Below are 13901 nucleotides of genomic sequence, written 5' to 3' on the forward strand. Positions count from 1 at the left end.
GCTTTCGTATCTACATTTCCTCGACTTTTTCCGTGATCGAGTTTCCAAGCAAAGAACATATCTGCCTCAGCCTAGACCAAGCACTTGAACTTGCGAAAGTGTTTCACGAGTTACTGGCTGGCCTTGATACGCACCCAACGGAAAACGACATCATCGATCTGGAGCAAAAATCAATCGTTGAGGATGACTACAGCCAGGTCTGAGAACAGGTCAAGAATGCAGACCATGCAAACGAGGAGAACGAGGTTCCACGTCCTTCCACGACGTTTCTCAAAGGATGGTTGGAGACAAAGAAGCTTATCCATGAATTGATTATGGCGGGGTTGCACTCGTATTTGGCTTGTGGTAGCTAGATGTTTGGTGGTTGAGGTTGGCTAAATTTCAGCGTCACTTGGCCAATGTGGCTAGGTTGAACTCTGACGGGTAACTCCCGAGTAGCAAGTCATGCGTCCAAGTAAGACTGGCTTGGAAGACTTCATCCTAAGTGCAGTGAATACACGCTTCCACAGAATGTATGTTGGATTGAACGCTTTCAGAATCCCTGGGATTAATGTTGCTTATGATACAGCGTTTAATGAAGCTGCCCTTTCTCGACTTTTCCACAGCTCGATAAGTATCTACGCTACGAATTGCTACTACTGATACGATTTGAGCGAAGCGAAGCATTGGGTAGCAAGAATGCGTGATTGTCATCATCTATCATCCCGCTTGCGATGTGACCCAGCCATAACAGTCGAAGTCTGCACGCCATCTACTGAACCAGAATTCCTCTGTGGAGAAACTTCATAAGTCACCCACCTTTGGGCTCTGATTGACCTTTCCTCACAATCTTGATCCCATTCACGGTATCTCTTCCCATCATTCCCCTCGCGCCTGTGGGCATCCCGTCCACGTCGTCGACATCCATGGCGTCGTATCCTCCTTTCCACTGCTTACTCTCCTCCTCCCATTTTTGTCGCTCGATCTCATCGAATTCGGCTCTTCGATCGATCCATCGTTCTTGAACGTCCCTCACATCCATCGTAATCCCAGAATCCCTCATTGCGACCCTCCAAACGCTGTCATTCGCCGCCCCGTCCTTCGTCCCAAAAGCGTAGCCGCTGGCTCTGTCAATGACCTTGAGAAGTGATGCCATCGAGTGCTTGTCCTCAACCGCGAGCGTCTCGAATCCTACGAGCCCAAAATCTTGCACGAGCTCTATGATGGCGCGATTTAGCGCGGAGAACTTGCTTGGTTCCTCACTCTCTTCGTCCGCTTCCTCGTCACTCATATTGTCAATCTCTTCTTCTGTGCGCTGAGGTTTCCCACTGCGTTCCGAATCCAAGGCTGGCAGAAGGTATTCGAGATCCTGGACCTCGGTATAAAAGTCAAGATTGAACGTCAGCGGTGGGTAGTTGATCAGGTTGTCAATCTTCGTAAGCACGTTCAAGTGCGGGAGGTCCATCTGCAGCATGCTTCGCAGGGCAAGAAGCAGCGCGGATATGTATAACGATGGCTGTGTAAGGACAAACGAGTCGGTCAGATGGAGAACAACTAGCTGAGTCAAACGTTAGCTGACGCATGGACGCAGAGTGTGGGAGGCCAGCGGACTCTGTACCCGATTTTCTGGAGGCGGAAAAATATGTTGCGGAGGGACGAGTGGTGCGTGAAGAGCTCAACCTGGCCCGGACAGTCGAATATTACATAGTCGTCTTCGAGCTCTTTGAGCCGCTGCTCGAGCCATTCAAAATTGTGCTCTAATTCTTCCACAGCGTACAACACGCCGCCATTAGGGCCAAGCTCATCGTCTTTCATAATCTCATCCAGCGTTACCAGCTCCCTCACGTCTAGGGCGGCCTTGTATGAAGTATGATCGTTTGCGGGATCGAGATTGACGACGGAGCACCTTCGGCCGATGGCTGACATGAACTGGTGCATTCCATCACAGTAAGTCGACTTTCCAGAGCCTGGAGGCCCTATGACGAGCTGCGCAAAGGGCATCGTGAGCCTCGATGCAAAAGAAAGTGAGCGATAGTAAATTTGCAAAGTTTGGTGGCGGCGAAGAGCAGAACTTCTGCGGAGTGTTCTTGATATTACCTCATTCGGATTAGCCCCGAGTTCCGCTCTTTAGGGCTGGTGGGCTAAGCGAAGCAGTTACATAAATGTAGGAGAGAAGTGTATTATATATATAGCACGTGTGGCGCGTGTGCGTGGTCTAGATTAACATTGAAATCATTATAGAAACGGTCGTTCTCGTCATTCTCAAAAACATGACTTGTGTTGTAGTGCAGATCTTAGCCGTGTAAGAGCTCCAACAGATCATGGGCACACGAGAATTGAAGCAAAAAATGTGCTTCGACTATGTATGAATAGGTAGAGTAGCTATTAATGCGGCCTCTATTTGTATCGTGTCCTTTTTGTCGAGGTTTGAAGAAGAGACGGTAAGTCAGCTATGCGAGTGTTGAGCTCGTATGCGGCAAGCATAATTAGTCCGCGCTCCAGTCATGTACAAGCGATGAATTCTCGCCAGTTCTCGTAGATGGCATCCGATAAGGATAGCTTCTGGTCTGAAATCAAACAACAGTCCCTATCGTGCAACACTCGCAGCAGACATCGCATGTGTTGCTCACTTCCTGGTGGAGGTACAGCTCAACCCGAATCACGTCAAGCGAACCCGTCTCGCACTCTCAAGTCTCACAGGCTCGACCTCGGAAAGACAGGACTGAAGTCGTATTTGGCAGCATTTATGTATTCTTTGTGACCGAAACAAGAAAGGAGCAAGTCTGGGGCTTTTATGTAGATCTCCAGTGCAGGAAACCATGCCCCACACATATAACTGACGAATCTATCCCGACAGGTCGATATCCCTTCCTCCGTAGACTAAAGTAGCGCTTCGGAGACACGCCTGGGGCGTGTGGGAGCTGGAGCACGTGAAGCTAAGGTTGAAACACGTCCACGCATCGGCGGAAAGGGTCTGGACAAACCAACTTTAGCTTCCGTGTCCAGCTTGGCTTAGTGTGTATACTCAAAGCATCTTTGGAATGCCAAAGTCCGGGATTCAGCAAGGATGACCCTTCGAGATCCGCCTTTCATGATACATGATTCCCCGCAGTTTCCATACGGCCGCGAGGCTGGGGGAGGGGTTGATTCATTGTTAGCATTAAGAAAAAAAAACGCTTGTGGGACAGGTTTTTGCTGTCGACTGTTGATTCTTGGGGCGATAACGAAGAGAGCAGACGGCCGCGTAATGACGAATCCAAACATCAGGAGATCATATAAGACGCCGGTTCGACCGGCTTCACGAGGCAATCCTCGTCGAGAAGGATGCGTTGAGCTGCTCTCGAGTGCTTGCAGACATACCGTCATTGTGTGTTGCCCCCAGTGAAAGTATCAGGAGAGATTTGCGTCAGGATCCGGTGCCGCAGCCGCTGAGGTCCGAGCTCGCGCCACGATCAGACCTCGCCCGTATACGGAGTACTTGCCCTTGAGCCTCCCCACATCAGCACATCTGGTTCGTCTTTGACAAGCGTCCAGCGGGTGGACTGATTGGCAAGTTTGGTTCCATCGCACCGCTTACTACGACTCTCAAACAATGACCTATCAGCTGATGCCCGCTATTATCTGGGCCGATTGTCCGACGTGATAACCTGTACTTCATCCGAACGGACCTCCACCAATCATGAATGCGTCGTCGTTCGGCTCCTGGGCAATTGAGGCCGCATGTCCATGGCCTAACCTATTTCAAGCTCATGGAAGATAGGAAGGCGTGCAACGCTCCATACAGCCGGGCCAAGTCCATGGCATTGATCCGCAGTGACATCGCCAAAGTCCCTGAGCTCTCTCCGGGATGACCGCATTGAGCGTAAGACCCTACCTCTTTTACATTTCGGCATGCGGGGTTGCTACAATTGAAAAAGAAAAAAAAAACCTGGGGTCCGCTTGAACTGTTTTCTTGGGGTATTTAAAGATGTCTTGCTTACCGTTTGCTTGATCATATCCATCACACCACTCCTATCGCCCTTCTCCGAACTCCTATCTGGCTCCTTGCCCCCAATTGAGCTTATAAACACATCGAGAACGCACGGCTTGAAGCTCAACGTTCATCACATACACAAATCCCAATCGCTTCAGCAAAAATGTCTATCCCAGCTACGCAGATGGCCATGGTCATCGAGAAGACCGGCGGCCCAGTTCAGTACAAAGAGATCCCAGTTCAGAAACCCGGCCCAGATGAGGTTCTTGTTAACATCAAATACTCTGGTGTCTGCCACACTGACCTTCACGCCGTCAATGGCGACTGGCCGCTCCCAACCAAGCTGCCGCTCGTCGGTGGTCACGAAGGTGCCGGTGTCGTCGTCGCCGTAGGCAACCTTGTTACAGACGTCCAGATCGGCGACCACGTAGGTGTCAAGTGGCTGAACGGCTCTTGCTTGGCCTGCGAGTTCTGCCAGACATCTGATGAGCCGGTAAGTTTTGTTAGAACGCGAACCAGAAAGAATACGCTTTGACGCTGACCGCGACACAGCTTTGCCCCAAGGCTCTGCTTTCCGGTTACACAGTGGATGGATCCTTCCAGCAGTATGCCATCGCCAAGGCTGCACATGTGGCGAGAATACACAAGGACATCCCACTCGATGCCATCGCTCCAGTCCTTTGCGCCGGTATCACGGTCTACAAAGGCCTCAAGGAGTCGGGTGCGCGACCCGGCCAGACCGTTGCCATTGTCGGCGCCGGCGGTGGTCTTGGATCTCTGGCTCAGCAGTACGCAAAGGCCATGGGTCTACGAATCATCGCCATCGACTCGGGCGAAGAGAAGAGGAAGATGTGCGCGACTCTCGGCTCTGATGCCTTTGTCGACTTCGCAACTAGCCAGAATGTCGTCAAGGATGTGCAAGCCGCCACTGAGGACGGTCTAGGTCCACATGCTGTCCTGCTTGTTGCTGTGAACGAGAAGCCGTTCCAGCAGGCTGCAGAGTATGTCCGACCACGTGGTACAGTGGTGTGCATCGGTCTCCCTGCTGGTGCTTACCTGAAGGCCCCTGTCTTCGAGTCCGTCATCAGAATGATCACAATCAAGGGCTCATATGTAGGGTACGTTTCGCCTCTTAACTCTCCTCGCTCCCTGTTGTGCGAAGCTAACGTCACGTCATAGCAACCGCAAGGATACCCAGGAAGCTCTCGACTTCTTCCGCCGTGGTCTCATCAAGGCGCCATTCAAGGTCGTCGGTCTCTCGCAGCTGCAGGAGGTGTACGACCTGATGCAGAAGGGACAAATTGCGGGACGTTACGTGCTGGACACTTCGAAGTAAGGCGCTGGGGAGCTGGTATCAAAAATTATGGGAACGAATTCTTGTATATACTTGAGAAGACTTTGCACGAATTGAGAGCTGTGGCAGCCTCCCATTGGCATCTAGAAACCATCAGATTGAAAAACGCATTTCTCGACTATTCATCTCAATTTTTCTCAAAAGTTCCACCCGCGGGCTGATTTGTCTGTAGTAGCGCAAGGCTTTCCAAATCGAGCAGGTGTGTCCTGGTCAAATTCCGCTTTGTGATTGGTCGATTTCCAGTCTTCGAAGCAATGGGAATCGCAATATGTATGAATTCGATCTCGGACTGGAGGACGCAGTACTTCGGCTCATGAACTTCAATCTGAAAGTACCCCTTTTGCAGGAGAGAGAGAGTAAAATAATCCGAAATCAAAATGGATGAGAACCAGCCGAAAATACATGTCTGCCTCGTCAACTCGGACTCGTTCTGTGCTCGGCTTTCTCAGCTGGAACTGTTATTGGCCTTCTGCATCAGACGCCTTGTTTTTCGTTTTCTTTTTCTTTGTCTTCTCTCTATCCTTGAGCCCTATGCAGTATCCTGTCGAAGATATCGAAAGAGCAAATGAGCACGACCCAGCGTCTGGAAAATTTTCATAAATATCAGCGTGACGGATTTCCTTTTTCGGGAGGAGTTTCCGACTGCGGACCGCTTGAGTTTACACTGGTCTGTTTTGCCTGTGACGCTCCGGCGAGCTAAAAGCCTGGACACGAGGGATGAGTTGGATATTCCAACATACTCAATAGAGACCTGGAAAATGGACGGGAAGTCGAAGGTGCTGCTCGTCGGCGCCGGCGGGGTCGGAATCCTTGCAGCACTGGCTCTTGAATCCGGCGGAAAGGCAAATGTGACCGCGGTGCTTAGATCAAACTACGATGTCGTAGAGAAGAGCGGCTTCGAAATCGATTCAATCGAGCACGGGTCAGATATCAAGGGGTTTCGGCCTTCCAAAAGTACGGCCTTTGCTAATGCGGACCGCGGGGGATGCCGTGCTCACATAACATGACAGTCACCAAAACGGTCCCGGACGTGGCGAGCGAAGCCTCGCCGTTCGACTACGTCGTCGTCACGACGAAAAATATTCCCGAAGTTGCGCCAACTGTTGCCGATATCATCGCGCCAGCCGTCACCCCTGGCCACACGGGCATCTTGCTGTTGCAAAACGGACTCAACATCGAGAGGCCGTTGGTCGAGAGATTTCCCACGAACCCGATCCTGTCCGGTATCTCGCTCGTGGGCTCTACGGAGTACGAGAAAGGCAAAATCAAGCAGGATGACAAGGACGTCTTGAAGATCGGGCCATTCGACAGCCCGCACGTGCCAAAAGACGTAGCCACCACGTCGGCGAAACGATTCGTCGAGCTATACAGCGCATGCGGCAAGGTTGATTGCACATACGACGACGACGTCACCGCCTCGCGCTGGCGGAAGCTGGTGTACAACTCCACGTTCAATTCCGTCGGCGCGATTCTGGGCATGGACACGAGCCGGATGCGCATGTACGAGCATGTGATCGACGACCTCGTCAAACCTGCTATGATCGAGATCAAGGCTGTGGCTTCCGCCTCTGGCGTTCAGCTCCCGGACGACATAGTCGATTCCATGATCAAAGTGGATCCGCCCCACGCTTTCTTCAAGCCCAGCATGGCCCAGGATGCAGAGAAGGGGAACTTCATGGAGATTGAAACGATCGTGGGGGAGCCAGTCAGGGAGGCATCGAGGCTGGGAGTGCCAGTTCCCACGCTCACGGTGATTTACGGGATTTTGAAAGGCTTGCAGGCAAAAGTCAAGGAGGAGCGTGGGCTGATCGCACCGAAGTTTGCGGATGGCAGCCGTTATGTCTAATACAACCACAAGATATCCTAGAGGGAATATAGATTCTGAAACTCGAACGCCATAATCTTGATAGGACTGAGGGAAAGAAGCTTCGCGGATCGAGTGAAGCGAAGTATTCACGTCAATGAAAACCGTAATATCCCAAGCTTGTCTCTTACAAGTTGATTGCCCTCAACCAGTCGGCTATACCTGCGTCAAGTCGACCGATTTCTTCTTGCACTATGTCCCGCGTCTCGGACTGGGAATGCTTGTATAGCCACGCCAAACGTCCCAGATCTCCGTGGATCACCAAGCACCAGCGGTTCGGCTCGACCTTTCCAAGTCGAAGAATGACCGACCATCCTAAGGAATGCTTGAGCTCCGCCTGCTCTAGGATCCAGCCGGAAGCTCCAGGCCATCTCAAACACATGGAGTCTAGATCCTCGATCATTCTTCTCTTCGTTTCAAGTAAACAACTATCCAAATCTGATTTCGCGCTTGTGCACGCGCAACCATTTTCACACGAGGTGCATTCGTACCCATGGGCCTCCACCCAGTCAGAGCATTCCGGAGGGCTTATGTACGACCTTCCTGCTGCACGTAGAAACGCATTGATTACCCACATCCACTTTTGAATCTGCTCTTTGACCGATGCATCGTCTTTAGAGCTCTTGGAAGTCTCCACGTAGTCTTGAAAATGCCCGTGCAGATGCGGCATGAACGGCCAGAATCTGCCTGTCTCACGAATATCTGCCACGCTGCGAAAGATGTAGAGGACTTGGGGATTGATCTGGCTTGCAAAGACAGGCTGCGTTTCTAGGCGAATCTGCCGACAAATTTGGAACATTTTTCGACACAAATTCCACACGCGGTGGTTAAATTCGAAGTGTTGATCCGGATCGGAAACGCGGCTGACGATAGTGTGCGTGGATCTCTTTCGTCCTTCTACCGTCACGTTATCAACTCTCACTGTGAAGCATAGGTTGCGCTTGAGATCTTTGCAATAGCTGTAAAAGAAAAGCTGGTAGATTATATTCCGAATTTCGGGTGGCAGTGATAGGAACGGAAAAAATGTTGAATCGCGCTGCAGCCCAGCGCGTGTATGAATTTGGCAGCGCATATTTTGCGAGGTGCTGTAGTCTTCCTTCTCATTCGTGTCATCATACTGCTTTCTGATCAGTACATACAAATCAGTCCAAAATCTGCCAGTCATACGTTTCTGAAGTTTGCTCTTGAAAGCTCTGCCCTTTGCTTGCGGGAGGGGAAGGATCTCGTAGAACCGTTTCTGGACATTTTTTGTTAGAGCCACCTTGTTACATCGCGTCGCTCTGATGGAGCTTATATGGCATGATTTTTTGTGATTTTATAGAGTGAAAAAAACGACAGCATGACGTGCGCGGACTCGTGGCTTGTCATTCATCGCGCCCGAATCTTCGAATGCCACACACATACCTTGGAACATTCATTGAAACACTGAATTAGGGTTGTTGACCCATAACTTTCTCCACACATCGTCCTTCTTGACCCACGTTCTTAGCTTCGCAATGTGCGCCTCGTTGGCAACATGCCGAAATGGCTCCACGTCGTTGAGGATTTCCTCCGGTGTCTTGTGTCTGCGGTAGGACGAAAACTGAGTGTGCGGCCAATCACTTGCATACATGATCCTGTCTGGTCCAGCTTTGATGATGGCCTCGGCGACAGGTGCGAGGCTGTCAACACCGTCGGGATGAGCACCATATAACCTTTCAAAGGCCGCAAGTTTGACGTAGACCCGCTCTGAGACGAGGTCCAAGAAGGATTTAAACTCCGGCTTGTCCTCGTCCCCTGGACGTGCTGCGCCAAAATGGTCGGCGACGACCTTGATCCGCGGGTCGAGTCTGGAGAAAAACTCGGCCATGCCAGCCCACGTCGACAATGGCATGAAGAGATCCAGAACCCATCCCAGTCGCCCAAGTCGTGGAGCAATGGACTCGATAGACTTGGAAACACTGTCTGGAGAGATGTCCGCCTGGCCAGTCATAAGATGCATCCTCGTGCCCCGGACGCCGGCTGCATGGAGCCTGTCAAGATCGTCGTCCGTCAAACGCTCGAAATCGAGTGTCGCAAGTCCACGCAGCGTCTGTCCCTGAATATGTCCTTTGTGACCGAGAGCGTCTACAAGTGGAGCAGGCGAAGATCCCTGCATAGAAGCATGCACGATGACCAAGTTCGTACAACCTGTGGAACGGTGTGGATACTGATCTAAAGATGCTGGAGCGGGAGTGTATCGCCGATTCGACGCATAGGGCCATTTTTGAGGGTCAAACACGTGAATATGCGTGTCCCAAGCTCCTTCTGGGATGTCAGGATGATTCCTAACTTCCATGCTGCACGAGAACTTGCGTGTTCCGGCTCTAGTCTTAAAGAGACTGACGAGCGGCCGTCGTGTTAAGTACCGAATCATTCGTGCCGTCATGATGGCAACGTCTAATTATTGACGAAGAAAAAAAACCTCCTTAATCAAGGGCAAGATTTGTATTTCTCTAATATAAAGTATGAACTGACGTGGAACTGAGCGAAGGAAAAGCATATGAATACGCATTGTGGTCGCTTGTCACTTCTCAAAAGAGAGTATGCGAGGTCGGGTATTCCGATGGCTGCTTGCGCGATCATCATCGGTTAGGATGCAGATCCAAGAGGACATATCGCGACATTTTTGTTCTAATAGACCAGAATTCAAAGTTATCGAGGAAAGCTGATGGGCCGAAATAGAATCAAATGACTGCAAATCGCGAAGCGCTTCGCGAACTCGCATTCAATTACAGTGGAGTTGAGTGTTGTGAACAAAGGCGAAGATGGTGCGATTTGAGAAATTCCAGAAGAGCAAACTTCATTTTTTTTATCAAGCCCTTCCTTTTTTCTCATATCTTCTACTGACATCGCATCACACATTCACGCTTGGCATTCTTTTTGAACGAAAAAGCGCCTAAGGGATGACGATGTCCTTTCACCAGCTCCTCTCCACTTCATCTGCAGAGCATGCATGCAATATCTGGCGCACACGTAAAACATATATACACGTAGAGGGCGTCGACGTAGGCTTTCTGCCCTTGATATCCAGCCATTCCTTCCCTTTTCCTTTTGTCTTCATCTTTGAAGATCGAGAAATGTGACATCGTTATAAGGATTTTGATTTTGCCAATTGGTGAAATGAAGTGCACATAGCAACGGCGCGCAGTAAAACAAACAATGCTGCAAATCCCGGCCTCGCTGTGAAGCAAATCAAGTGTTCGCGAAACACTCCCAAACGCCATGCTTGTGACAAAAGGGCATTCGTAGTGAACGACGATGGGACGAGGAAGATGTATGACGACAAAAAGAAAAAATAATGACACGATAAGTTCGGTGGTATGCGACGCAAGCGCGCCGCCATGAGCACCAGTTCTCAAGTCGAAGAAACTCAGAAGCCTCATGTAGCTCCGGGGAGATCGTTTTGGCCTCAGCTTTTGTCAATCTAGAAGGGGCTAAAGCCAGGCGGTCCTCGACCTCGACCCTGTTGCTGCTGCAGAAAGAAATCAGGTGGGGGGACTCCTGGAGGCACAACTCCAGGAGGTGGGCCCACAAACCCAGGAGGTGGAGGTCCAAAATATCCGTGATGAGGTGCTCCTGGAGGTGGACCAGGCGGACCCATATTCCCGAAAATACCAGGAGGAGCGGTCATGCCGCGCATTCCGGGATGCGGCTGTTGGTTTGGTGGAAGCGGACCGTTGGGGCTCTGGAGGTGAGGAGGTGGAGGCTGGAAACCTGGAGGTGGTCGAGGAGGCATTGAAAACCCAGGAGGTGGACCCATTCCCGCACGTTGCGTGTTGTTAGGATTTGATGGATCTTGCTGTAGAGCCATACTACGAAACTGATCAGCAGGAGCAGGATGGGTCGGGATGCCCATATTCGAGACTGGGAGTCGGGGTGGTCCGCCTTGTTGCTGCTCGGACGCAGTGTTGCGACGAACAAGACCCGGCATGCTCAAGATCGCAGGGTCGTGTGGTTCATCAAAGAAGGGTCCGGTTGGTTGTCGGCCAGCATTACCTCGCGTAGGTGGCCCATACATATCGTGCAAGCCTGGGGGCGCGGAGGGGGGTCCTTTTCCTGCCACAGGGGCCAACTGAGCTTGCTTCAAGAAATCGACGTTCATGGCCTGCTGTGGCGAGGCAAGCTGCTTGTTATTACCATTGCGATTACCTTCGATGAGTTTGAGCAGGAAGTCTCGCTTCTGATCAGTCGGCGTCTCTGGGCGTCCTTGCTGTGACCTTCCGCCGCTGGCTGGCGAGAACAAAGGATGACCAGGGCGAGGTGTGACATTTTCATCGCGTCCTCCACCGTTTACACCACCGGGACCTGGGAAATACTGACCCACCCCTTCAGCTTCAGCAGGCGCGGTCTGAGGGCCACGAGACCGATTAGCTGTATGTCTCGCGAGAAGTTCATTCACCAAACTGGCACTGTCGGGCCTTGCTGTACGCGGAGCATGCTCCCCTCCTGCATTCATGCCACCTGTGAAGAGAGCATTGGTCATGTTCGTTCCGTCTCCAGCAGGCGCCTGGGGCTGAGGGCTGTTCAGCTTTGCACCACCCAACATCTGCAGGATGCGCTGGAAGCCCTCTGCGTCTTCTTTGCTGGTTGTCCCATTCGGAGGTGAGGTTGTCTGCGATTGTGAAATTTGCTGTCCATACTGGGTCCCCTGGTGCCCATCCGAGGACGTGGCTGGTGCAGGAGGTGGAGTCTCGTCCTTTTGGAAGAAAGCCCCGAATTTTGATGTCTTCCCTAATCCCTTCAGCGGGGCAATTTTCTCCGTAGTTGCTCCTCCATGGTTGGCATTCAAAGGCTCTGGCGATTTCGATTCTGCGGAGGCAATCTTCTTTGAGCCAAACGTGCCAAATCCGCTGAAATCGAGCACAGGTTTTGCTGGTTCAACAGGTTTCGTGTCCTTCGAGAACAAAGGAACACCCAAATCCTCCTTTTCTGGAGGCGGCGCCGCAGACTTAGCACGTTGCTCTGCCTTCCATCTTTCAAAGTCTTCTTGCGTCTTTTCATTCTCCTTAACCACTTTCGTGCTCGAAGTAGCACTAGCAACTGGCTCACTCATCCATTCCGGCTCTTCATCCAGTTTGTCCTGCACTTTATGCCCGCGTGTCCACTCCCTGTCTCTGTCCCGTTCGCGATCCCGATCCCGTTCACGCCAACGATTACTTCGTGACCCATCTCCTTCAGATTGCTCGTCGCGCCAGGCACCCATTCTGCCCCCGCGTCCAAAGCCATTGCGCCGCGGCTGCTCATCGCCGGTCCCGTCGAGGCCATCTCGATTACGGTTGCGTTCCCGATCAGCGCCTGCGCGCCAGCGCTCAGCGCCTTCCTCGTTGTGTGAACCTCTCCTTCTATTCACGGTTGACCAGCCCTCACCATCCGCATTGTCCCGATTCGAATTGCGTCCACCAAGCCGATTGTTTCTTTCTCTCGGTGGCCGATCCTCGTCCTGGTCACGTCGGTTGCGGTGGTTGTACGAACGTTCGGAATCGTCACCGAAGGTGGATGAGTTGTATCGGTCCGCTCCGCCTTTGTCATTGCCATCACCAGTTCTGTGTTGATTACGACTCGAGGATCCGAATTTGGTACCAGGAGGCCCAAGAAAGACTTCTTCTGCGATATTATATCAGTACGGCCGACTACGAGAGGAAAAAAACGGCCCCCGACGCGAACAGGATGCGGATGGAATCACATACGAGAATTTGTGCGTGCAGAATGTCGAGTTGGGAACATGGGCCGCGAGCCATTTGCATCGCCGTCGTGACCATGCTCTTCTCCGCGATTGTTCTGCTGCTTTCGACGTTGTTGCGCGTTTTGGTCGGCCGCGACTCTATTACGAAATTGTATTAGCCCATTCGTTCAGCAACTAGCTTTCAATGAAAAGTGCTCACTCCGTCCATTGCTCCAGAGAGGGTAGGCCTGGGGGCTTAATACATAGTGGTGACGCCCTTAACCGGTGCAACTCTTCGTATGTGTAGCGTATGTAAGGCATTGTATAGCCCACGGCGAAGCTGCTCGTGGAGATTAGGGTTGAATCTTTGAAGGCTGCGACGATACTGGAAATGATTGCTGGCTGAAACTACGAAGCTGAATAGGGGATGAGATAATGAAGACGACTGTATGTAACTGTGCAAAGGCAATACGACGTAGATCGGACGCGCAACGAAGATCGTATTTTGGCAGAGGTTGGCACTGCAGCTGCGGTTGTAGAGAAGGTTGTTGACAGCCGAATCAAGTCAGTGACAGCAGGAAAAGCCAGGCACTTCAACGCAGTGCAGCTCGGACCAAGCCGTTTCGTTTCTTGTTGCGTTTCTGAACAGGAGCGCTGAGGGGGTGTTGGAGGGGAGTTTAGGCAGGTGTAGGCGAAGTCGGGGGAACCGCGAAAAGCGCAGCGAGAGCGACACTGGGCTTAGTTGGTGTATGTGGCAAGGAGCTTGCGATTCGGCCGGTAGAGAGTGGGACAGGCCTCTTTTTAGAGGTTAATTTATGATGTACTGGTGCTGCAGCGGCTGCAAGCTCTGCGCAGAGGCGAGGACTTATCTCAGCAGGCTCAGACGCTTCGCTGGGGCGTTTTTGTGGCTGACGCTAAACTATTTTGAACTTCTGCCAAGTCCTCTAAATTCCTGGACCAATCACAGCGCGCCAAACCCTAAAACCCCTTCAGCGAAGCGTCTGAGTGCAAATGGTCGCAGTTTGTTAGTACTCGCAACTTCAAAAAA

At 51.7% G+C, this 13901-nt stretch overlaps 6 protein-coding genes across 9 annotated transcripts; 2 read left to right on the forward strand and 4 right to left on the reverse strand.

Moving 5' to 3' along the window:
* Positions 1-506: 506 nt before the first annotated feature.
* Positions 507-3284, reverse strand: PV09_08029. Of its 2 annotated transcripts, XM_016361877.1 has the most exons (3): positions 3005-3284; positions 1591-2953; positions 507-1537 (listed from the first exon to the last, which is right to left on the reverse strand). In XM_016361877.1, exons 2-3 carry the CDS (start codon positions 1978-1980, stop codon positions 791-793), a joined length of 1137 nt encoding a protein of 378 aa, XP_016210381.1. In that variant the 5' UTR covers positions 1981-2953; positions 3005-3284; the 3' UTR covers positions 507-790. The 2 variants fall into 2 exon arrangements, with proteins under 2 accessions (XP_016210381.1, XP_016210380.1); XM_016361876.1 differs by having other exon boundaries at positions 1591-3284.
* Positions 3285-3494: 210 nt separating this feature from the next.
* PV09_08030 (alcohol dehydrogenase 1) lies at positions 3495-5678 on the forward strand. Its single transcript, XM_016361878.1, has 3 exons — positions 3495-4445; positions 4505-5070; positions 5132-5678. Exons 1-3 carry the CDS (start codon positions 4116-4118, stop codon positions 5286-5288), a joined length of 1053 nt encoding a protein of 350 aa, XP_016210382.1. The 5' UTR covers positions 3495-4115; the 3' UTR covers positions 5289-5678.
* Positions 5679-5814: 136 nt separating this feature from the next.
* PV09_08031 lies at positions 5815-7314 on the forward strand. 2 transcript variants are annotated; one of them, XM_016361879.1, is made up of 2 exons: positions 5815-6260; positions 6317-7314. In XM_016361879.1, the coding sequence occupies exons 1-2, from the start codon at positions 6065-6067 to the stop codon at positions 7150-7152; spliced, it is 1032 nt and encodes a 343-aa protein (XP_016210383.1). In that variant the 5' UTR covers positions 5815-6064; the 3' UTR covers positions 7153-7314. The 2 variants fall into 2 exon arrangements, with proteins under 2 accessions (XP_016210383.1, XP_016210384.1); XM_016361880.1 differs by having other exon boundaries at positions 5815-7314.
* On the reverse strand, positions 7298-8415 carry PV09_08032 (uncharacterized protein; the record flags this gene model as incomplete). Its single annotated transcript, XM_016361881.1, has 2 exons — positions 7298-8287; positions 8338-8415. The coding sequence occupies 2 exons, from the start codon at positions 8413-8415 to the stop codon at positions 7298-7300; spliced, it is 1068 nt and encodes a 355-aa protein (XP_016210385.1).
* Positions 8416-8584: 169 nt separating this feature from the next.
* Positions 8585-9487, reverse strand: PV09_08033 (uncharacterized protein; the record flags this gene model as incomplete). Its single annotated transcript, XM_016361882.1, has 1 exon — positions 8585-9487. The coding sequence occupies one exon, from the start codon at positions 9485-9487 to the stop codon at positions 8585-8587; it is 903 nt and encodes a 300-aa protein (XP_016210386.1).
* A 452-nt stretch (positions 9488-9939) lies between these two features.
* PV09_08034 lies at positions 9940-13685 on the reverse strand. Of its 2 annotated transcripts, none has more exons than XM_016361884.1 (3): positions 13117-13685; positions 12879-13012; positions 9940-12795 (listed from the first exon to the last, which is right to left on the reverse strand). In XM_016361884.1, the coding sequence occupies exons 2-3, from the start codon at positions 12913-12915 to the stop codon at positions 10616-10618; spliced, it is 2217 nt and encodes a 738-aa protein (XP_016210388.1). In that variant the 5' UTR covers positions 12916-13012; positions 13117-13685; the 3' UTR covers positions 9940-10615. The 2 variants fall into 2 exon arrangements, with proteins under 2 accessions (XP_016210388.1, XP_016210387.1); XM_016361883.1 differs by having other exon boundaries at positions 13074-13685.
* Between the last annotated feature and the right edge of the window lie 216 nt (positions 13686-13901).

The sequence above is a fragment of the Verruconis gallopava genome (genome assembly GCF_000836295.1).
Source record: "Verruconis gallopava strain CBS 43764 unplaced genomic scaffold supercont1.35, whole genome shotgun sequence".
Lineage (NCBI taxonomy): Eukaryota > Fungi > Ascomycota > Dothideomycetes > Venturiales > Sympoventuriaceae > Verruconis > Verruconis gallopava.

Excerpts from the sequence above, each read along its gene's own strand:
- PV09_08029 (XM_016361877.1), bottom strand. The coding sequence starts at position 1,980 with ATGCCCTTTGCGCAGCTCGTCATAGGGCCTCCAGGCTCTGGAAAGTCG. Across the intron at positions 1,538-1,590 it reads TCCAGAAAATCGGGTACAGA|CTAGTTGTTCTCCATCTGAC; the intron begins GTCCGCTGGCCT and ends CGTTTGACTCAG.
- PV09_08030 (XM_016361878.1), top strand. The coding sequence starts at position 4,116 with ATGTCTATCCCAGCTACGCAGATGGCCATGGTCATCGAGAAGACCGGC. Across the intron at positions 4,446-4,504 it reads GCCAGACATCTGATGAGCCG|CTTTGCCCCAAGGCTCTGCT; the intron begins GTAAGTTTTGTT and ends ACCGCGACACAG. Across the intron at positions 5,071-5,131 it reads ATCAAGGGCTCATATGTAGG|CAACCGCAAGGATACCCAGG; the intron begins GTACGTTTCGCC and ends GTCACGTCATAG.
- PV09_08031 (XM_016361879.1), top strand. The coding sequence starts at position 6,065 with ATGGACGGGAAGTCGAAGGTGCTGCTCGTCGGCGCCGGCGGGGTCGGA. Across the intron at positions 6,261-6,316 it reads GGGGTTTCGGCCTTCCAAAA|TCACCAAAACGGTCCCGGAC; the intron begins GTACGGCCTTTG and ends ATAACATGACAG.
- PV09_08034 (XM_016361883.1), bottom strand. The coding sequence starts at position 13,174 with ATGCCTTACATACGCTACACATACGAAGAGTTGCACCGGTTAAGGGCG. Across the intron at positions 13,013-13,073 it reads TCTCTGGAGCAATGGACGGA|AGTCGCGGCCGACCAAAACG; the intron begins GTGAGCACTTTT and ends ATTTCGTAATAG. Across the intron at positions 12,796-12,878 it reads TTCTGCACGCACAAATTCTC|AAGAAGTCTTTCTTGGGCCT; the intron begins GTATGTGATTCC and ends ATAATATCGCAG.